A 22,774-nucleotide genomic window follows, 5' to 3' on the forward strand; every position below is an offset into this window, starting at 1 on the left:
GGCATAGCACGACTGACACTGGAAAGACAAATCTGGATTATGTCAAGAGCATAGGAAAAAAGGCCCGTATATCTGCAACAGTGGAGCAAGAACAGAGCTACAAAGGAAAAGTCTTTTGAGAATGACCAGTTTGGTTCATTTGATCCAAATTCAGCTAGGAGTCAGAACGGATAGTCAGACCTTTGGGCAGAGGTCACTGGAAATTTAAGAATTACTTGGGGAAAAACAGTCATCGATATAAGTAATCCAAAATTGATTCCACTCTGAAATCCTTTCTTCTGGAGGTCATTCCCTTGGCCAGCTCTCTGGAAGGTGGCCGGCACAGAGATTGACAGGCAGCCTGGGAAGAGGAGGCCAAAGAGGGAGACGGAGGAAGAATAACTCTGAAAACTGGTGGAGACTTTCACGGAGAAGGCAGTAATGTTTCCCTTCAGAAGAAAGGGCAAGTTTTTGCTTTTCACTCCTGAGAAAAAAATTGCATGACTCTCCTGGAGAAATCCCAATACCCACAAAAACAGTGCCTATTTTTAAACAATTCTTTGTCTGGGTCTATTCTTTCAAAAAGCAATTTGCAGCTCTTTATCGGAAACATGACATGGGTAGTCACTTAGAACCCTGCAGGGTAAAGGCAAAGCTCACTCTTGTTAAACCCCAAATGTCTTGGCTAATTGTCTACATTATCTAGCTAATTTCAGTGTTAGCCAGTGGTGGATTCTTAAGCCAGGACACTTATGGTAGGGCCCTAGCTTATTCACTTCTCAGATATATTTTTAAAGCTCCAACAAGCATATTCTAGTTTACAACGGGAACATGTCTCTGAATTTGTCCCTTAATCCAATACCAGAAAAGCAGCTCAGTGGAGAGATGAAATTTCAAATGGACCTAATACAACTGAATGATATGTTTGCTTTTCAGCTGGCTGTTTGGCTAAAAAAATCTGCTTTACTATTCCTTGGAGGATGTCAATAAAAATAAATACAGATACTTATGGATGTTTAATTTTTAATGAATATGAAAACTCTCAGAAATCTAATTCTGGGTATTTCCAATTTCAAAACTAACATTCATAGAAAGATTCTGCAGTCATGTGCCTGTTTTCTGAATTATTTAAAGTTCTCTGTTATTGCAATGGTTCACGGTGACCATGCTGCTCAGTGGAGCTAACCACCACCCATTTAATGTATTTCGTGGGAACAGGCACCGTCCATTCATCAAGCAGATGAGTAATACTTTGAATAAGCGATTGTACTGCTGAGAATCTTATCTTTAAAACAACTCAAACATGCATTTATTTTTAACGCACAAAATGCATTAGGGGGTTAACAAAATTTGCCCCTCTGTTCTCAAAAATGGAGAAATCCACTCCGTGAGCCTCTGTAACACAAGACACACTTGCAAACACATCTATCTAAGAGAACAACAGAGACTCAGAATCTTCAGAAAACGGCCATGCTTCAAATAGGTGGTTAACTCTCAGTTCTCCAGAGGCTGATTAAGCCTCGAGAAAAATAGTCTGCACCTTTCACGCCTTTAGGTCCTTGGCTTGTGCTGGCTGTAAAGCAGAGGAAGTCAAATACTACTAATTAGAATGAGTACAAATACTCATTTTTCTTTGGAAAATAACCTATTTAAAAGCTCCAAGGGAAAAAATGGTAATAAGAGGGAGATAGTACCATGGGGACATGTGGATTCCAGTTCAAATCTATGTCTGCCCACCAGAAAGAGCTTCATTCCTGGACCTGTCACCAATCTAGATTGATATTTTGACTATAATGCCCTGGCTGTCTTTCCAAAAGGAAAAAAAACCAAACAAAACAAGTTAGTCTGGCTACAGGAATCAGCGGAGGGTCTCAGCCCCAATCTCTGACATGGCCAACATGGCCTCAATAAGATGGGAAGATTGGGATGTTCCCCAAGAGTTTGGATAAATTGTCGTGGGGCAAGGGAATCATTTGCTGAAACTATTGAAGAATATGGAGGGGAAAGTTGTTTAATTGCATTGTTAGGCTGTTGGCTGAACTTATGTAGAACACTTGGGAATTCTGCGAAAGAGGCTCAAACAAGGCAATGTTTAGGAAATGCTTTTGAGAAAAGAATTAAAAATTAAAGAATTTAGAAAGTCTAACAATGTTTTGTTGTCACTGGTCTCCATGCAAGAATGACTCTAGGCTTAATCAAAGAAGTTTCTGAGGCAGTGATTATAAGACTCTCAGAAGTGACAAGACAATCCTAAAGGCCATCCATTCCACCCCTTTCATTTACAGAGGCAGTAACTGAGGCCCAGGGAGGTGTGGTGCCTTACTCAAGGTCATTTAGCATACAATTATTAATAGTACAAATAGACTGTAAGATATTCAACTTACCCCTCCATCATTCAAGGCTCTCACCCTGAAATGATAGGTAGTTCCAGGGAGAAGATTTCCAACCGTACACTCTAAATCAGGCCCGTGATAGACCTCAGAAGCAACGTCTTCGGGTTCAGTCATTTCTACGCTGTACTCAGACACTTCACAGCCGCTTTCCGATGAAGGAACATCTGAGAAGACAGACATTTCCCCCGCTAGAACACTCTTCTTCCCCTAGTTGACCTAATCACATTGGATTTTTTTAGTATAACCTTTCAAAAAAAAAATAGTTATCTCCATCTTCAAAAGCAGCACTGTCTAGACAGTTCAGAAGTTCAATCTTCCCCAAATGATATGATCAATCAACAAGCATTGATTAAGTGCCTACTGTGTATCAGACATTATTCTAGGTACTAGGGGTATAAATAGAAGGGTAATTATAGACTCAGCTCTCAGAACAGAAGCTCCCCTAGGGCGAGGATTATACTTTCCTTAGCGCCTAATGGTATCTAGCATACAGCAGATATTTAATAAATGCTTGGTGATCAGTTGATTTTAGACATCTCTTGACTCCGCATCTCAATAGCTCTCCTGATGGTGACCTGAACCCTACCCAGAGAATTTCACTGGTTTCGTCTCTCTCTCTTTCGTGGAGGGAAGAGAAATGGGCTCTGAAATCAGTACTCATTAGGACACTGTTTTATTTCTTGGGGTGTTTTTTTAACTATAACATAAACATGCCCAGCAGAATGTGAGCTCTTTGAGAGCAGTGACTTATCTCCTAAGGCTAGAACAATGCCTGGCCCACAGTAAGGGACCAAAACGGGCTTCCTGAATTTAACTGGCACATGGCAGGTACATGACTGGTTTGAAAAACTAAAGACACAGCTTATGTTACTAAGGAGTAGAGCTGGACATGGTGGACAAGACTGGATAAGTTTCCATGCACCTGAGAGGTTCTCAATGAATCTGATTCTCATTCCATTTGGATACCTCCCACCTTGGAGAAGTCTAATGTGGGCAGCTCCAGGAAAGCATGGCTTCTGAATTAAAGGACTTTGGCCAACCTCCAAGCATTTGGTGCCGGTGATGATGGAGAAGTCACATCCAAATTTAAAGATGTTCCCACAGATTATCACTTTGACTCCAGGATGTCACACAAACCAGAAGGGATGAGAATTGACATGGGGGTTTGACCCAATTATCACCTGACATGGACCACCAGAATGACACCTTCCACCCCTCCTCCTTCCCCACACTCAGCTATATATACAAACAGCAAGAAATTGTTTTCCTATTAGAATATTTGCATTACTATGATTTTTAACTTTTTGTGACTAAAAATAGGAAAAAATCCTCTGAATTTCAAACCACTCTCTAGAAAAGTCTTCAATTGTCCCAAAACAACGTCTCTTGTTGACGACTTACCCCACTCTAGATGGATCTCTTTGTGCTTTGCTTTTCCCAAGACCCTTGGGGGTCGACACTGGCCTGGTGCAACGCTGAGAGTACGGATGGGCAAACTGTCAGAACACTGTGGGGAAAAGGGAGGGAGGACGGTCACTTCATCTCTCAGGAAAATGACACAGAAGAGGTCATTCTACAGAGTAAACACTATCAACAACGTGTTCCACACGGAGCATATGACAAAGACAAACACGGGCTGATTCTTTTCACAGCAAGGCGTTTCTGAATCTGTTTAAGGAGGCACGGGGCAGCTGCTCTAAACAGAACGAACCATTTCTGAAGCCAATTTGGGAAACATATGTTGGTTAAGTGCTCATACTCTAAACACAAATTTATTTTTACTAAACTCAAAATTAAAAAGACTCTTCACCATGACAGAAGAGAAGGCCCCAAAGACCTAGCCAAGTTTACTATTTTCAATTAAGCCATTTCTTTTTGTCTTTAAATACTGGTTAACAGCCCTCACACAGATCACAAATAAGCATAAATAAGACTAAAGATGGAAGTCTGGATAATGCTGACATGATCTAGTCACACTTGACATTATAATATGATAGAAAAATTGATCCAATAAAGGAATTGGGATAGGGTAAAGATGGATAGAATATGCTGTTCCACAGGAATGTCTTTAACTGATACACAATGAAGGCCTTGTAGAAGGTCAGATAAAAGCATTTCTTGAGCCCAGCACCGAGCCTTGCCCACAGAAGGCACTCAAAACACATCCACTGATTTTGTTTGGACAATTTCACTCTGGAAGAAATGAGAGGTGATACAATATAAAATTGGTTTTCTTGATTTCTTTCCATTTGGAAATTGTCTGGAAAAGAGTCTTTGTTCTAATTAGGGGAAATGAAAATATATAAAAATCAAGAAGGGGAAGGAGAAACATAAAAAACTGAATCTTCCCTTCTAGCCACCCAGGTTTGTGCCCACCACTGACGTCATCCTTGGCTCCTCATTCTCATCTAATATATTCAATCAGCTGCCAAGTCTCACTGTTTTATCTTTATAACACCTATTTCTACAACATCCTCTTTTCTCTACTCATTGTCAATTGAGATATCTGTAAGGCGCTTAATAACTGTCCCTCCCTTCTTTATCTTCTTTTTTCCTTCCCACCCAATCACAACTACCACCTTGATATATCCCTTTATCAGTGTATTTCTGGACCACTGCAATAACTTTCTGACTGGTCTTACTTCAAAGCCCTCATCACCCCAATTCATCCTCTGCTGCCAAAGGGATTTTTTTCCAGCTCAGGTCACTTTGACCTGTTCAACAAACTCTAGTTTTTCCCTAACAGAAGCTCTTTTGGGGGGCATTTAAAGCCTTTTGTAACTTGGCCCCCTCCTACCTTTCCAGTCTTCTTATATTTATTCCACTTTAACATACTCTAGCCTACTCACTTCTTAGTGCACACACCACTCTTATCTCTCAACGCTGGATACATGGATTGCCTGCCACCATGTCTGAAACGTTCCTCCCTCTTCATCTCTACCTCTTAGCTTTTCTCAAGACTCATTTCAAATTCATCCTTCTAAAAAGAGGCCTTTCCTGGTCTGGTTCAACTTCCTTCACCATCCCCACCTCACACACAACAAATAGTGCCTTCTCTTAGAAGTCCCCTCCATTTACACTCTAGGTTTTCTCCCATTAGCACGTAAGCTCCTTGAGGGCAGGCACCATGTTTTTGCCTTTTTCTTTTTTGTATCCCCATCACTTAGCACAGTGCCTGACACATAGTATGTATTTCATAAATGATTGTTGACTAACTGACATGTACCCTTGAGTGGGAGAAAAACATTTCAAATCCCTCTTCTTGCTCCCCACTCCCACCAAACCATTAAGGTGACAAGTCTGTGAAATTTGAAAGCATAATTCCTTTAGCAGTGTGGTAACTTTTTATTTCTTCTCTCTACTTACTTGAACATTAAGCCAAGGGCATTGGAAATATCCATCTTGAGCTTCGAAAATCCATCCTTGAACTTTTGTAAAAAGTATGATCCATGTCTCTTAAGGAATGAATATACCATCAGCTCTATCAGATGGAAATCATTTATGTGCAGTTCTGAACACTTCAAAACCAGAGAACGTTTCCAGAAATCCTACTCTCTGGGTCCAAATGTGAGCATGTGACATACTTCTCATCCAAGTACACAACTTTTAAAAAGAGCCAAACTGGGAATTTAATCAAGAAGCCAAAGAGAAGGCTCATCAAAATGGGACTAAAGACCAAATTCTTCCTTTTCTTCCTACTGAAACACGCCACCCACCTGACTGTGCCCACCAGTGCTGATGCAGCATGCCCGAAGTTTATACAAAGTGCCCGGCTTCAAGTGAGTGAAGGTATATTCTGTAGTGGAGCCACTGTATGCCACATCCCATTGGTTTGCTGTAACAGAAAATTGATATCATGAATGGTCAATCCATTACTGACTCCTTTAGGAAACTAAGCATGGATGAAGATAAAGGAGACTCACATTTGGTGTGACTACCCTTTATCTGTCTGTCTTTTCCTTTTAAATAAGGCTGGGCTTCCTATCGGATAAGGGAGTTGACAACATGGTCTACTTTTAAATTTCCATTTTCTTAGCTTTTAATACAAATGGTATCACTTTAATCATGTTGAGTACAGTAATTAGCACTTATATAGTTTTATTTTGCCAGCCATCAAATTCTCATGGAATTAACCTTGGGTATTAGGAACCCTAAGAAATAAGTGATGATGGAGTAAAGAAAAACAAGGAAAATATTGAAACAGTTATAGGAAACAAGTCTCCAACTAGACCTCTTTGTGGGCCGTTGGCCTTTTGAATAGGAAGCAGCCTGAGTTCACACTGTCTGTGGTTTTTACTCCCTCTCTGAACTCAAGCAAGTCATGGCTTCCCTCCTTTCCCTCAGGTGTAAATTAAGACCTTTGGGCTGAATATCTCTAAAGTCCTTTCAAGACCTGGATCTAGGATCCTTTAAGATGAAACTACATGGGTAAATTGCAAATGGGACAAGCATGTTTAGGATGTGACAAAATGGTCTATTTTCTGTTCAGTTTCCCTCTACTGGAAATTCCACAATTAAAGAGTGAATTCTTTGGATCAAGCATCGTACTCTTAAAATGAAAATACTCCTGGGAAGTATAATGCCTTAAGCCATTATTACTATATAGGAATAATTCCTATACATTTATACACACATAGATATCCATCCATCTATCTATCTATCTATCTATCTATCTATCTATCTATCTATCTATCTATATCTATCTATATCTATCTATCTATCTATCTAATTCTTACATATAGGAATATATAGACTGTGTATATACATATATATATATATATATAAAAGAAGACTGTGGGAGGTGGCAAAAGACTACAGTCTAAATGGGCTATCTACAACAAATGAATTTGCTGGATAATTATCTAACCCTTCACTTCATTATCTGTTGGTAAAATCTTTAAAATTTTAAACACTCAATGACTTTTAATGAGTTTTGGTAGAGATCATGAAATGCAAATAACCTGTCAATATCTGAATTACGGATTCTATAAAATTCATTATTTCTCAGGAATATTTTGCCATGCTTAAGTGACCCTTTTCACAAAATGTGAAGATTCAGAAATCCAGGTAATTTTTCTTATTAAAATAGCAAATTAAGCGATGAACAGAGCCTGGGATATTCTGTCAATCTCCACAGAATTCTTTGGCTACCATCACAAAGTAAAGTCCAGCTGAGAATAGTAGTGCATTCCCATGATCCATGCCTGGGGGACACTGAGGCTGTTCTGAAATGATTCAATAAGGCAAAAGCCAATCAGGTGACTGTACTAATGACCTCCCCTGAGGTCCTCAGGCTGCCTAAGGAGGAGTAAATTGATTCAGGTCAGAAAACAAAGAAGGACCAAGTTTTCATGCCCATCAACAGTGGGATCAGGCCCACAGTGGCCCTTGCATGTCTAGTTCATGAAATATAGAGACCTAGGTCTCAAAAAAACCAAAAAGAAATCTACTTCAGCCAAGAAAGGAAAACAAGAAGAAACCAACCAGCCAACTGAAAAAGGGCTCATTTATTTGCTCCAAAAGGCTCAGAGCTTACTAGAAGCTTTCCATCCAAGAGATGGGGTGGCTTCATACAGGGCTGCAGCAATGGTAAGGAGTCCAAAGAATCTCCATCCAGGCTCCCTTGAAGCCTCCTCAATGAAGTACTTTGGGGAAAAATAAAAGATTAGTAGATTCCCCTTTACATTCTAACATGGACAGTTAATGGGTAGAGAGTCCTGGTGGCCAAGGGAGAATTTGAGGAGTCACAGGGATGGTGACTGGAGCCATAGCTGAGATCTTGGAGACAGTCTTTCCAAGAATGACGCCAGAATGGTATCATCGAGTAGAGGGACCTTTTCATTTCTGTCTTTTAGAGCGGATGCCTAGCCCAGTGGCCGGCATACAGTGCGTACTTAATAAATGTCAGCTGCTTTTAACTGAATTAACTTTACCTTCTGAATGTCCCTCTGAGATCTCCAGTAAGTATTTAAGGATTTCCGAACCGCCATTATCCTTAGGAGGATCTGAAACATGAGTAAATACCTCATTAGTTTCAGATGAAATATTTGGTTTTTATTTACACAATTGTAGCTACGTCATTTTCCCAAGTCACCAAAGAAACTTTGTTTGGGGGGTAGAAGGAGGGAAGGGAATGTTGTAGATGGAATTCAAGATTCTCAGAGGGGAGACTGGAAATAATTTACTATAGGAGAAGTCTTTGGTTGGAACCTATCCCTGGGGCATCCTGGGTGTTTGGTACAAGAATACTAAACAAGACATTCCGTCTTTTGGTTCCAGGTATTTTCTCTGACTGACCTCCCCGATTTCCCCTAAGGCTGAACTAAAATCCCACCTTCTACAAAAAGCCTCTCCCAAACCCTTGTACACAGAAGGTGATCAATTATTGTTTATTGACTGACTGATTACTAAGGCCTCCGAAGGTTTAGCTCCTGAACAGGACAAACGTTTTCTTTACAGTGAGATTCCTATGTGGAATTGTCCTTCACATATAACTGGACTTAAAGTCAGGAAGGCCTGCCTCTGGCACTTTACCCGTTGTGTGACCTTGGACAAGTCACTTAACCTTTAGAAGCCTCAGTTTCCTCAACTGTAACTTAGCTGCTACACCCTAAAGAAGTTTGAGTTGACATTATTACTGATAAAGGCCAAAGATGTTAACACTAACATCTATTCATTTGTTCCCCCTGCACTTTCCTGATTGTTCCAGAATCTAGACATCCTCCGGGAAGTATACAGGTATCCACTGGCTTGCATTTATCTATGTGGTTCAGGCTGAAATTCATGTCCCTCCATTTTTTTTTTAAGGCAATCAGGGTTAAGTGATTTGCCCAGGGTCACACAGCTAGAGTCTGAGGACAGTTATGAACTCGGGTCCTCCTGACTCCAGAGCTAGTGCTCCATCTACTGCACCACCTAGCTTCCCCTCTGTTAAATAAGTCTTAAGTACCCTGGTAGTAGTCTCAACTTTCCAATGACACTTCAAATTCTACTGATGTTCTTTTCGATGAGGTGGGGTGCTACCACTTTGGAGGTGTATTCTCTGACCGAGGAGGCAGCGTGATGGAGAGCTGGTCTCAGAGTCAGAAAGACCCGAGTTCAAGTGCTGCCCCTAACATATACTAGCTAGGTAACCCTGGACAAGTAACCTAACCTATTAGCACTTCTGAGACTGTAAGTTACCATTATCCCACACTGGCAAAGGAAGTCGCTCACTAAGAGCTCCCTAAATTTGGGAAATCATAAATGTCCATCAGTTTTTTTGTAAACATGTTAGTGGATAAATAACATGCATCAATAAATATCCACATTCAAACTATGCCTAGAGTTTACCGACCAAATAGAGGTATAACATCTTGTCCTGCCCAGTAGGTGTCACCATTGAAGCCAGAATGAACTTCAGCTAGAAAAACCTATTAAAATGAATCCTCATTTTATAATACATTCAAAAAGAAATCACCTACCCCATTTGACACTAAAGCCATAAGGTGTAATAAGTCCTTTAATAAAGGGTCTAGTCGGGGGTCCTGGTCTGTCAGGACTTGTTGTACAAACCAAAACTTCACTTGGACAGCTCCTTCCTTCCACGTTAGAAGCGATTAACTAGAATAATGCAAAGGAAGAGAAAAAGAGAATGTTAGTGTCCAACCTAGGAATCCCCAGGGAGTAAAATCAACGGTGTCACTTCAATGGCTGAGAGAAAAGAATCAGGACAAATGAACTCCAAAGTCACATGCACTCGAACGCTCACAGAACACACTGCAAGGAATCTGTGGCTGAATGGAAAGACATCTGAATTTGAATGACAGTCCCAGGAGTTCCTTAACTGTATGCCCTTTTATAAATCATAAAATCACTGAGCATCTTAGTTTTCTTTTCTGTATAATAGGGGGGTAATGGACCTGAAATCAGCAAGACTTCATTTCAAATTCAGACACTCATTTAACTTGCGATCCTCGGCAAGTTCTTCAACCTGTTTGCCTCAGTTTCCTCAGCTGTAAAACTGAGATAACAAAAGCCCCTACACCCCAGGGTTGATGCGAGGATCAAATGAGATAATATTGACCATATGAAAACATTATAGAAGTGACAGCAGTGATGATGATAATGACCTATATAGCCCCACTCAGATCTAAATCTACAAGAGCACCAATTATTGGTTATGTTGTTCGAGTTAGTGATGTAAGAATACCATGTGCTTAAAAAGTGACATATAAACCTTAATGGTTAGGAACATGTCAGGTGTGCCTTAGTGAGTGTGGCCCAACGGGCTAATAAAATCCATAGAGCTCTAAGTGGCTCCTTCTGGCTTCTCAGCCACTACGGAAGGGTGGAGAAGGCTTCCTAACTTTGCTTTCATGTGCATTTCTGTTTAAGAGAGGAAGCGTGGTTTAGCAGAGAGAGGGTAACCTTGTGGTCATGAAGATCACAAGGGGTTCTAGCCCTGCCTCTGACCCACGCTGGCTGGGTGACCACTCTATGTTTTAAGATTCTACCCTGCACACCGGTTGCCAATATGCATAAGTGGAATGAATTTCCATACTGGGACTTCCCCCACACACTGATTAAATCACAGGAGGAGACCATTCTCCTATCTACCTAGCTCACTGTACCTCAAACCCTACACAGGGGCTTAACAGGGAGAAACCTTGGATTGATATGTATGGTCTCCTCTCTCTCTAATCAGTATAAAATGGGCTATCATCCAGGAAGCTCAATTCTCTTACATTTGCCAGGACTGTCCATAATTAGGCGATGGTTTTGAAACCGTCATTCTCTCGAGACTAATTATTACAGTATCATAGGAGAACTCAGTCTCATTTTTGAGAACTGAAGTACTGAGGATTTTTTTTTAACTCATTACAGTGCTTTGTTTCTTAATCTTGTTAAGTGATCAAAGCCAATCGAGAACTTGAGGTCCATTTATACGGTGGTTCCACTTGTGAAGAGGATCGGAAAGAGTTATTCCAAGAGCACCCATCGTTAAAAGAGAGGGAAGGAAAATTTGGGAGAAAGTGCCACTGGGCAAAAAGAAAGGACCGGTGGTGCCATCTTGTGGAAAGAGAGTAGTAAGACAAGCTCAGTAGCACACACCAAAGTCTGGGGAAAATTTTACATGACATATTAACGACGGGGGAAAAATCAGTGGAAAATGCAGATTCCCTACATTGCTAAGAAGTATGTGCAAATTCTTCCAAAAATTCATAAAATGCATTTAGACAGAGTAGTCACCCAAACCTCAGAGGGAGGTAGGATGAAATCAATCAATCAACCAACAAGTACTGAGTAAGCACCTACTATGTGTCAGGAGCTAGGAATCCAGACCACAATGGAACAGCCCCTGCCCTCAAGGAAGGGGCATTCCTTCATGCAATATCCAAATGCTGAATACTGAATGTCTGTATTATATTGAACACCAAACATCAAATGTTCTTTTATACAATAGAACCTTGTCTATGAGAGAAACACACTGCATGGAGGAGGAGAAGGAGGGAAAATTCAGTAATGGTTTTTTTTCTGGTCTAGGTCCATCCACATGACAAAATCCCAGGGTGTTTATTGAGAGAAATAAAAATTCTCCCTGCTGACATTCATCTGTGTCTTCTCTAATAGGATGCTGGAGACACTTGCTTGGGGCAACGAGTGTCAGAGGTACAAGCTGACCTCAGGTCTTCTGACTCCAAGGCCGACCCTCACGACACAGTGCTTTCTCCCAAGAAACCCTACTGGATAATACCAACATCCAGGTCATCAAGGCATACAGGCCTTACTGCATTATTCTCCTACCAAACAGTACCTTGTATTTAATGTTAGTGGTCTTAGGACTATATGCTGAAGGGAAGGCACTCACTGGCACTGGTGACGAGAGTTTCCTTCTCCATATTTATGACATCAAGGTCAAATCCCTATTCCTACCGTTAAAGCTCTTTTGCCCTCAATAACCGGGGCAGAAGACAGCAGGCCCTTAAGTGCCATTGGCTGCAGAACTAAAAGACGGAAATTTTTTATGGAGAGGAAAAGGAGAGGAGAGGAAAAAAAGAAGTGAGAAAATAGGAAAGGGGGAACATGGAGACAAAAGGCAACAAGGAAGGAAGAGAAGAAAGGAAGGGAAAAGGAAAGAAGCCCACATGGGGGTAAAGGGGTAAGGGTGAGAATTCTAGGACACCCTCCCGTCTGAGAGGATGGCAGTCAATGACTTCTGACTTCATTCCTGCTGCTGGTTCTTGGGGTGCACGTTAAGATGGCCCTGGGGGAGACTTGGGAAGTTTACTTTGCCCTTCTTAAGCATGGGATGGGACCCCAGAAAAAAGCACAGCAAAGCGTATATAAAAAGCATTATGTGGGAAGATCAGCCAAAGAGGAGGAGTCAGGCTGGAAGGACAGGGTGAGTTTGGGGATAGATGTTAAATCAGCCCTGGAAAGATGGGAAAGGGCCAGCCTGTGGAGAACTTGCAATGCTGAGCAGCATTCTCAGTTCGGTTCCAGAGTTTGGGAGTCACTGGAGTATAATGAGTAAGGGGTGATATGGTCATTAAGGGAAATCAAGATGGTGGCTGAGGGGAATGGATTGGAAGTGGAAGCAGGTAAACACCCAGCAACTTCCTGGTGACTACTGAAGTAATGAAGGCCTGCACCAGAGCAGTGACCATGGGAGTGGAGAGAAGGGGATGTGCACAGAGAACACTGTGACTTGACGAGAAATGGGCCCTGTAGGGCAAGTGATAATCTGTGTTTGGTCCTGGAGGGGATGGGAATCCCTGGATCCTACTGAGGAGAAGGGGCACATGGCTGCATTTTCAGGCTCAGACATCTGTGAGGAGAAGGTTTTTGAAATGGGGAGAAGACACTGGAGGCATAAGGATCAGGTAAGAACTCACCCTGAATTTATACTGTGTGCTTCTTTTGAGATCCTTCACAGTGCAGGTAGTGTCCTCTCCAGTGTATTTTGGGTGGAAAAGGCTATCCTGGAGAGACAGAATCAGAAGGAATCATCAGGTCCATAATGCCTGCCCAGAAAATCTTTTGCTTTTAAAAACCTGGCAGGCTTCCTGACTGTGAGCTCATAATTCCAATACTCACCAGCGAATTCAAGGTTTGGCAACAAGTGTTAGGAACTTAAAGAAACAGTTATAATGGGAGGCCCCCAATACTCAGCTTTGCGGTTTTCTGCCAACAGGTCATTTCTTTTTGGCCTGGTCAGACTTCTTGTAAAGGCAGAGTATCAATCCAGGGTTAACTAGCTTGATGATGACGAGATCTTTCTCTACTCTTTTATTCTAAGAACGCCAATTTTCTTTGGGGGAGCAGGGCAAGGTAGCCCATTACTTTGCCACTGAGCTCACCCTACAGTAATGATGTGAGCTATAAGGAATGAAAAACTGAGTTGCTATGGAGGCAATGTGGATCAAGGAAAAGAACCCTGCACTGAGATTCCAAAGACTTGGGTTTGAATCTTGACCCAGTCAACTTTTTCCATAGAGGACTAGGGGAAAGTCACTTATCAAGCATGTTATAGTTAGCTGGACCAGAACCAGATGGCTGCTGAGGTCCTTTCAAAGTTGTAGATTCTATGATCTCTCTGGACCTCAGTTTCCTTATTTGTAAAAATGAGGGGGATGAAACAGATGACCTTCAAGGTCCTTTCCAGGTCTAGGTTCTTAGTCTAAGATCCTATGAAGGATTTTATTAGGAGGAAAGAAAGAAGATGAAAGCATCTGGGTCATTCCCATGAGCCTGGTGTCTGACATGAAGCAAAAGATCAGAAAATAGCAACTTGAGATAAACACGGAATTTCTGATAGACCCAAGTGGCTTTAAGTTGATTTGAATTCCTTAAGAAATACACATTCTTCCAATGAAAAGTGAGAAAATACAGCTGTCCTTTCCAGAGGTCATGGTGAGGGATTTAGGGTTTAGAAAACACTCAGATTGGGTCAATTTTGCTGAATTTCCCCCCTACTCTCTTCTTCCCCCTCTCCCCTCTCAGACAGATTGCTTGGAAGGTACATGACCACAAATAAAGGTGCATAAAAACAAAATATATTAATATATTACATATATTAATATATATCAAATTTTAAAAAGAATCTTGTTCATAAACCTCTCCTGACAGGAAGCTGTGTTAGTTTTTGTAACCAACTATCAGTAGGGTTTATAAGAGCATGGTGAGTATCCTCTTCTGGTAAGAAATTGGCAGAGCTTTCCCCTAAGGATGGCTAGAGATTGAGGAATTCTCCCCAATGTTTCCTCTGGAGCGAGGTGTAGTGGGGAAGGCACTGGACTTAAAGCCAGGAAGACCTGAGTTCAAATCCTGTCTCAGAAATGAGCTATGTGAGCTTGGCCATATCCTTTCAGTTCCCTCCAGTCTAAAATGAAGGGATCGGGGTCATTGATGTCCCAGGATGAGTCCAGCTCTAAAATGGAGGGATGCATGTCGTCCTCTGCTGAGGTTGATCCAGCCAGTTCAAGCATCCACCCAAGGAGCTGGTTGGAGGTGCCAGGACTTACGTGATCATCCTCCTGGATCTCCAAGGTGTAGGTAACCACCTCCTCTGCTGTGCATCCTTCCGGCTTGTTCCACTGCAGTGTGATCCACGTGACTCCAGCTCGAACAAGCCTTGGTGCAGAGGGTGTCTGAGGAATGTTTCCAGAGGTGTAGTACACCATCTCCTGGCTGTAGCCACTGTAAGGAAATGAGACACCATGAGCCAGAGGCCTGAAGCTAGATAAGGAGCTGGCTGAGGGGTGTGTAGTGTGCAGAAAAGGAGGATTATGGAGACCTTTCCTCCTGGGAGGTCAGACAGCAGGCCAGGGCGGGGCGTGAGGGAGGCATTCTGATGAGGGACAAAGAAGCTTATGTTCTAATGGGGGAGACCACATTCAAACAACTATCTACAAACAACACCAGTGATTCCCATGGGGGCTGACAACCTCTAGAAAACATGGGAGTCCTTTCACGGAATCCATACATGCACCGAGTCTCATTATTTTGTGCTGAGTTTGTTCCAACAAAATGTGCACCTTGTCTCAGGACAACAAATGAACACACAAGCCTTCTGGGAGACTGGACAGGTGTCTCACCCACCTGGGGATTACATTTTTCAAATGTCCATAGAAACCACTGAGGTGCGCATAGGATAAATTCATATGAATACACACAAATGAAAAGACTGTAATTCATAATTATAGAATTTCAGGGCTGGAATAGACCTTGGAGACCATCAAGAACAACTCAAACAAGCCTTTGCACGAGGGCCTCCAACACAAAGGAGATTGCAACCTCCCAAGCCAGCTGAGGCCTCTTCTGGACAGTTTTCAGTTTGTTTCTTCTACTTGTGTCTAACCCTTGGTTGACTCCGAGGACCACAGCAGCACAGCCTGTGGTGTTTTCTTGGCAAAGGAACTGGACTGGCTTGTCGTTTCCTTCTCCAATGAATTAAGGTAAACAGAGGTTAGGTGACTTGCCCAGGGTCAAACAGCTAGTGAGCGTCTGAGGTCACATTTTAACTCAGGTCTTCCTGACTCCAGGTCCTTTATAGCAAGTGTTCTTAACCTGGAGCCTGGAAGCTTGTTTTAAAAAAATATTTTGATTGTTCTAATTAATTTTCTTTAAGACATTCATTCTGAAAAGGTGACTACAGACTTGACCAGACTGGCAAAGGGGTTCATGACATAAAAAAAGATTAATAACCCCCAATCTCTGGCAAAGGGAGACAAATCACACGCAAAAACTGGTCCATACTCAGTGAAATCCACTCTTGGTGCATCTACAGGAGTGAGTAACATGTATCCCAATCTGTCACTCAATCAATGAACATTTATCAAGTACCTACTATGTGCTGCTAGGCACTTTGTTAAGTACTGGAGATACAAGAAGAGGCCTAAGTCAGCCCTGGTCCTTAAGGAACTCCCAATCATTAAGGGACCAGTCCTGCTGGCCTTTACTGTGATGATGAAGGCAAGAAAGTGATCAAAGGCATTGTTGTCAGAAGCAACGGCTACAAACCACTAAAAGGGCTCTCAGGCTGATTCATGATTCCCTGAGGACATTTCTGGGGCATTCTGACCAGAGCTATCCTGCAGCCTCACACAAGGCTGATCCTGGGCTGGCTTAGCACCACTGGCTTTCTTCACCCGTACGCCAACGAATAAGGAAAATGCATGAAAGGAACAGGAAGTACATCACTTTTAAAAAGAAAGCAATTGTTACCTACTGACTGTTCTTTAATGGAATTTTCACAGAACAGATGCATTCTGTTAGCACCAAGAGGAGCTCACAGTGCGGGCTTTAACACCCCATAAGAGGGCCACTCCTCTCAGTCGTCCATTGGAATATTCCCAACTTGGTTTTTCTTAAGGCTGCAAGCAGCTTGGGAGAGTACAAAGAGTGTCAGCTTCGGTACCAATGGATTTGGGTTCAAATCCCCCTCCGGCACCTTCTCCTGGGTAGCTTTGGATGAGTCATTTAAATCTCTCTGGTCCCCAGCTTTCTCAGCTGTAAAATGGCAGGGTTGGACTTAGTAACCAAAGTCCCTTCAACCCTAGGTCTCGGATGCCCTGACCCTGTATCTGAGTACATACTGGAAAGCCAGTAAGGAAAGTGGGATGCTAATGGGAGGCAACATTACCTGGTGCCGATGTCATTGCGAGCGGCCAGCCTGAATGTGTATCCCATCGCCGGACAAAGCTTGGTCAGCTTACAATGCTTCTGGCTCCCAAAATAACATTCTCTGAAGCCACTGTTCCTCTTCCCCTAGAATTGGGAGAAAACCAAAAAAGTCTATCAAGGCTAGTTTCCCAAGGACCTGTTTCTTAGTTTTGCATGAAGAACGTCAATGCTGGGAAAATAAACAAGTCATGTGTCAAGGAAAGTCTTCAGTAATCCAACCCTTCTTTCTCACAGCACAGCAGCTCTGAAAATGAGGCCTCTGAACCACCTCAACACCACCTGCCTAAAGTATGGACATCATCGTCGTCATCACCACCACCAGTATTTTAACAGGATTTAAAGCTTGCAAAGCACTTGACATGTATTGTCATCTCATTTGAACCTCATAATAACATCATAATAGTAGGTGTTGTTACTATTCCACTTTACAGATGAGGCTGAGGGGGTTAAGTGACTTGTTCAGAGTGATACACTTAATAAGTGTTGAAGGCATGATCTGAACTCAGATCCTCCTGGCTCGAAGTCCAACATTCCATCTACTGTGCCATCTACTGTTACCTCCTTGGGCCCCGTTTTCTAGTAAAATGGGTGGTTAGTCAACTTCATAATAAAATAAAAGAAAAAAAAAAACAAATGAAGGGGATGTATCCAATCCATCCACACCAAGCACTTCATTTGATCTTTACAACAAACCTGTTAATTAGGTCTTCTGAGGCCCTGAGCCAAGCTGGTTTCAAGTTCATATGCCAAGTTACAGTAGACTGTAGCAACCACTTCCTCTCCCTAATCCATGTTATTTTATCTATGTTCCACAGAATAGGAAAACCACAAGAGACTACTCGGAGGAAATCCACTTTGGGACTCAAACCTTAGCCCTAAAGTTAACTTGGCCACCTCCCAACATCTTCAACATTATTTTCAATAAATAAAAAGGAATCCCAAGCATCTAGGCCGGTCCAGTGGACCACAGCCATCCAGCAGGCTCTCCTGCAAACAATATATCTTAGGTTCCCAAGGCATTAAAAAAAGCCTAAGAGGAACCTTAATTCTCTGAATATTTGTCTTAGCCCATGCCTGACTTCCAAGCCCCAATCTGGGATATTCAGATCTAATTCAGAACTGAAACCAACAGAATTCACCCCCTGCCTAGAGGCTCAGGTCCCCAGGGAACGAAGAGACAAGTTCCATCTGAAAGACAACAACCAAGGCGGCCCCAAAACCCCTCTTGCTCCATCTCTGGGGAGACCTTTTTCTCTATTCCTAGCCTGCTTTAGCTCTGTAGTACATTAGCTCTCTGAGGGCAGGGCAGTCTCATTTGTCTTTGCATTGTGTCTGGCACAGTGTAAGTGCTCACTTCACAGCTGCTGACCAGCCTGTTCAGGCAGGGTCTCCTACAGGGCTCTTCCCTGGCCCTCTGTTAGTATTCTCACCTAGCCCACCCCGACACACCTTTGAAATTTGCATAAATTTTGCCTGTATTTGACATTTATTCCTCTGGACAAGCAATAACCTTTGTTTCCATCCTCACCCCCCTAAACTTGGATCTCCTCAAGGGCAGGGGCTATTTAATTTTTGTCTTTGAATGCCCCAAGTCCAGCAGAGCACACCTTAAAAAGATGCTTAAAAAATGCTTCATGAATCAACGTGAATGCTTCCTTCATCACTATAAATCCTACTATCTCTACAGCTGCAGGGCAAGATGGATAAGAACAGCTGAGCCTGGAGTAGGGAAGGCAGGGGTCAAATCCTGCCTTTAGACGTTAGCTTTATGACCCTGGGTAAGTCTCTGATACTCTACTGAGCACCTCCTTCCCAAGGCCAGTGTGAGGTTTAAATGAGACAAGGTCTGCAAAGTGCTCCGCAGACCTCTGAGCCCTACGGAAATAGAAGCTGCTACAAAACTTGTTCCTGCATCAATCGATAGCAATTGATCAACCAGTATGTTATTAAGGACCTACTATGTGCTCGGTGCTCAGCAGTGAGGCATGACGCATCTAAAGGCAAAGCAGTTTTTAAGACTGTGCCTGAGATGAGTCAGCCTGCTCCTAGATGTTCTCCAATAGCCTGTGCCTGGTGCCAACCTGGAGTGTTACGGTAATGTGAACAATTTATTCACAGAAAAAGCTTTTAAACGCTGTAAATTTGCATAATGACATCCAATATCTGATTGGTTTGAACGCTGCAAATTTACATAACTGCCTCCAAGATGTGATTGCACTGTCCAAGAAGGCTGACATGTTCTGTTTTCATTTCAAACTGCAGCTGGCTCCCCCTTCCCTTCTGTCTCGGCTCCTAAACTCAAAGGTAGCCATGCTACACACAGCAAATAGCTTCCAAACCCTCCTCAGGATCCTCCTCAAGGCCTCAATGTCCCTTCTGGCTCTGCTTTGTTTAGCACCCATAGGATGTGCTGTTAAGAGGAGAAAGCCAGGTGGTCCAGAGCTGCAGCAGTATGTCAAAGGGAAGGAGACCATGGTTCTGGGCAAAGAGAGATCTGGAACCATGGGAGCCAGGTGGTGCAGAGCTGTAGCACTATGTCAAAGGGAAGGAGACCATGGTTCTGGGCAAAGAGAGACCTGGAGCCATGGGAGCCAGGTGGTCCAGAGCTGTAGCAGTATCTGAAAGGGAAGGAGACCATGGTTCTGGGCAAACATGGGAGCATAATCCCCAGTCACCCAACACGGAGACACAAACCCAAGGACATCTTTAATAGATGTTGCCACCTTGAAACTCATGTGGTGCAAACCACACGGAAAGAAAAGCATACAAAACTAAGAGGCATAGAGAAAGAAATGAAAACCATGTGAAAACAGGACAAGAGTCCTATGCCAGCATCCTCTTGGCTAATGGACTTGTCCCAAAGGTGCTACCATGATCTCAGAAAAGATGAGCAGACATTCTAACATTTTTATTCAGTTACAAAAAGTGTACTTTTTGCCACTTGTGCAAGAGTCTGAAGGACATTAAATAGGGACCTGGGATTTCACTGGTGCACAGAACCCTTGGGTGAGGAATTCCTTCTATCAGTGCAGGCTGGCACCTCTAAGACTATCATCTTAAGAGGGTTACCTACAGCTCTGTGAGGTTAAATGATTTGCACTGGATCATACAACTCATACATGTCAAAGGTAGGATTTGAATCCAACCTGTCTTGACACAGTGGCCAGCTCTCTCTGCACCACACCAGGCTGCTTCCCAAAATAACGAATGTGAAAGAAAAACACCAGGATAGTCTGAGAACCATTTCTATCTGAATTCTATCCAAAAAGATGACAATCAATCAATGGACAAGCACTTACTAAGGATTTCTATACAAGGCACTGGGAATACTATATCTACACACATACACACATTTCTTCTCAAAGAACTAACATTTTATCTGGAAGAACAAAATAATAGTACCATCAACAATGATAATAATAAAAATACTATCTCAATGGATAGTGTGGCTTAATGGACAGAAGGCTGGTCTGAAAGGCGCTAGGTCTTGGGTTCAGTTCCTGACTGACAAACTATGAGCACAGCCCTGGACAATCAGTGTCTGTCTAAGTGGATGGAGGGACTTGTCTCAGGAGAGACCATGACAGCAGTGGAGGTCACAGAACAATTGTCATCTTAGCTGGAGGCAGCCATCGGACTCTGAGTACCCACGTGGATGAAATCGTGGATTTTGACCCAAAAGGTCACTCTAGATCATCATCATATTTCTCAATTTCAAAATGATCGTTGTTAGAGCGCTTTAAGATTTAATAAAAATTGTCTTCCTCATAACAAACATATGAAGTAGACAGTATACATTTTACTAGCGCCATTTTGTAAACAAGGAAGCCAGATCAGGATCATATGAGAGGTGAAAGACAGATCTGGGTCTTTTGGAAGACAAAACTAAGGGGTACCGGGAGGACAGTCATACGGAAGACACTTGTTCTGCTTGGCCTCAGGCCATGAACAGAAGTAGAAAGGGCAGCCAACAAATCAAGTCAACAAGACTTTGTTGAGCAATTTCGATGTGCCAGGCTCTGTGCTGAGTGTTGGGGATACAAAGAAAAAGAGCCCACCCCCAAATCCTGTCTCTGCTTTTGAGATGTTCACAGTACAATGGGGTATAACATGCAAACAACTCTGGATGAGATGGAGATACTGTCAGAGGGAAAGCATCAAGGCTGAAGACCAGCAAGGCTTGAGATTTTAGGTGAGATCTGAAGAAAGCCAGGAAATGGAGACAAGATGGCAGACATAAGAAGAATTTCAGGAACATCATTCCAACAGTCAGGGTTCTTAAGATGTGATTCTTTGAAGGCAGACAGCTTCCAAGGAAGGGTGTGTGAGCATTTCTTAGGGAAAGGTAGACAGGGGATCCTAGGCTGGCCAAGGTGGTATGGTACATACAACTTCTAAGGTCCTGTTTCCAACTCTTGAGATCTCGTGAGTTGAACGCAGCATGTTTTCTGTTGCAAAAGATAGCTGGGGGATATCCTGCATCAGTTTCCCAAGACCTCAGTACTGCTAAAATTTTATTTTCTATTCTGACACCAACTCCATTCACCAGATAAACACACAATCTCTGACTCATCTAGGCAAATACTACCAAATCATTCCCACCATTACACTACATAAATGCATTCATGTCCCAGGATGTACTTGGCTCATAGACCATCAGCAGAATTACTAAGATCCAGCCAGTCAATCTCTCACGACATGAGCTTCAAAGTACTGTAGAAATTCCTCTGGGAAAGAAAGGTCTGCCATGTTTGAAAGGAAAGCTGAAGAATTCTTCTCTGGGGAAAATTCAGCAGAGGCACTGGTTACTTTTTCAAGGTAATAGTAAAGAAAATGCATGCGTGAGAAGCATGAAGCCAAACAATAGAGGTTCTGAGGATGAGAGAAGGAAATTTACTAATATGAACCGCATACAAGTCCAATATCAAAGGGGACCTGTGTAGGAAATAACTAATAACACACATCTTCCTAGCTCAGAGCTGGCTTCTGGCAGACAGTCACCTAGTAACCTGGTAGAGACCTGGTGACAGTAATGTTTTCCATCCAACCCTTTCGTCCCAGGGCATGGATGCTCTCCACATTTCTTATTTCATTTCCTAAAATGAAATCGACAAATAGACAATAAGCATCAACAATGCTTAAGGACACTTTAACTTACACGGTTTTTTTACACAAGCATCATCATTTAATTCTTTCCTCTCCCAAACCATTTGATTTTTTAAAAATAAAATTCAGGTGCTGAATAATATAAAAGGCACAGAACTCTCTCTCCTTCAACTCTGCTGAATTCCTGAGAATTACCTGAGGCAAGCGGAAATCGTAGCCTCATTGTAGAGACATAACTACTGAGGTAGAAAGATTAATTGGCCGGAGAAATGTGTATCTCATAATTTCCATTTCATTCTCACTAATGGAGCTGCCCAAGCCATAACTCGCGTCTGTTAAATGTGGATAAGGGTAGCTGGGTGTCAGCAAGGCACACTGAAGCAGGTGAGCACGATTAGACCGCTACAGCTGGCCCACTGAGTCTGCTCCCCTCACTGGATCAGCAAATACAGATTTTTCTCCCCCAAATCATTTAGAAGAGAAATGAAGGTGGCAATAAGAAAGGGTGGTGTGCTTTTTCTTCTTCTGATGGCAATCCACTGAAAAGGCTTTCTTCTTAAGAATACTCCCTTATACAAGGATACCTGGGCAGCTTGTGTGTGGTCCAATGGTTATTCATCATTCCAATC

General features: G+C 42.5%; 1 protein-coding gene across 3 annotated transcripts in view; it reads right to left on the reverse strand.

Annotated features, from left to right (window-relative positions):
* The window catches only part of FNDC3B (fibronectin type III domain containing 3B), a 373,090-nt gene that overhangs the window by 53,886 nt on the left and 296,430 nt on the right, over positions 1-22,774 (reverse strand). For all 3 annotated transcript variants that reach the window (XM_072618464.1, XM_072618466.1, XM_072618465.1), the window contains exons 12-19: positions 16,999-17,123; positions 14,879-15,053; positions 13,250-13,336; positions 9,836-9,974; positions 8,306-8,377; positions 6,089-6,207; positions 3,774-3,879; positions 2,364-2,536 (exon numbers count right to left, since the gene is read on the reverse strand). In XM_072618464.1, coding sequence (XP_072474565.1) covers positions 2,364-2,536; positions 3,774-3,879; positions 6,089-6,207; positions 8,306-8,377; positions 9,836-9,974; positions 13,250-13,336; positions 14,879-15,053; positions 16,999-17,123 — 996 coding nt within the window. The remainder of the gene's footprint in view (positions 1-2,363; positions 2,537-3,773; positions 3,880-6,088; positions 6,208-8,305; positions 8,378-9,835; positions 9,975-13,249; positions 13,337-14,878; positions 15,054-16,998; positions 17,124-22,774) is intronic.

This window comes from Notamacropus eugenii, chromosome 6 (genome assembly GCF_028372415.1).
Source record: "Notamacropus eugenii isolate mMacEug1 chromosome 6, mMacEug1.pri_v2, whole genome shotgun sequence".
NCBI classification, from domain to species: Eukaryota; Metazoa; Chordata; class Mammalia; order Diprotodontia; family Macropodidae; genus Notamacropus; species Notamacropus eugenii.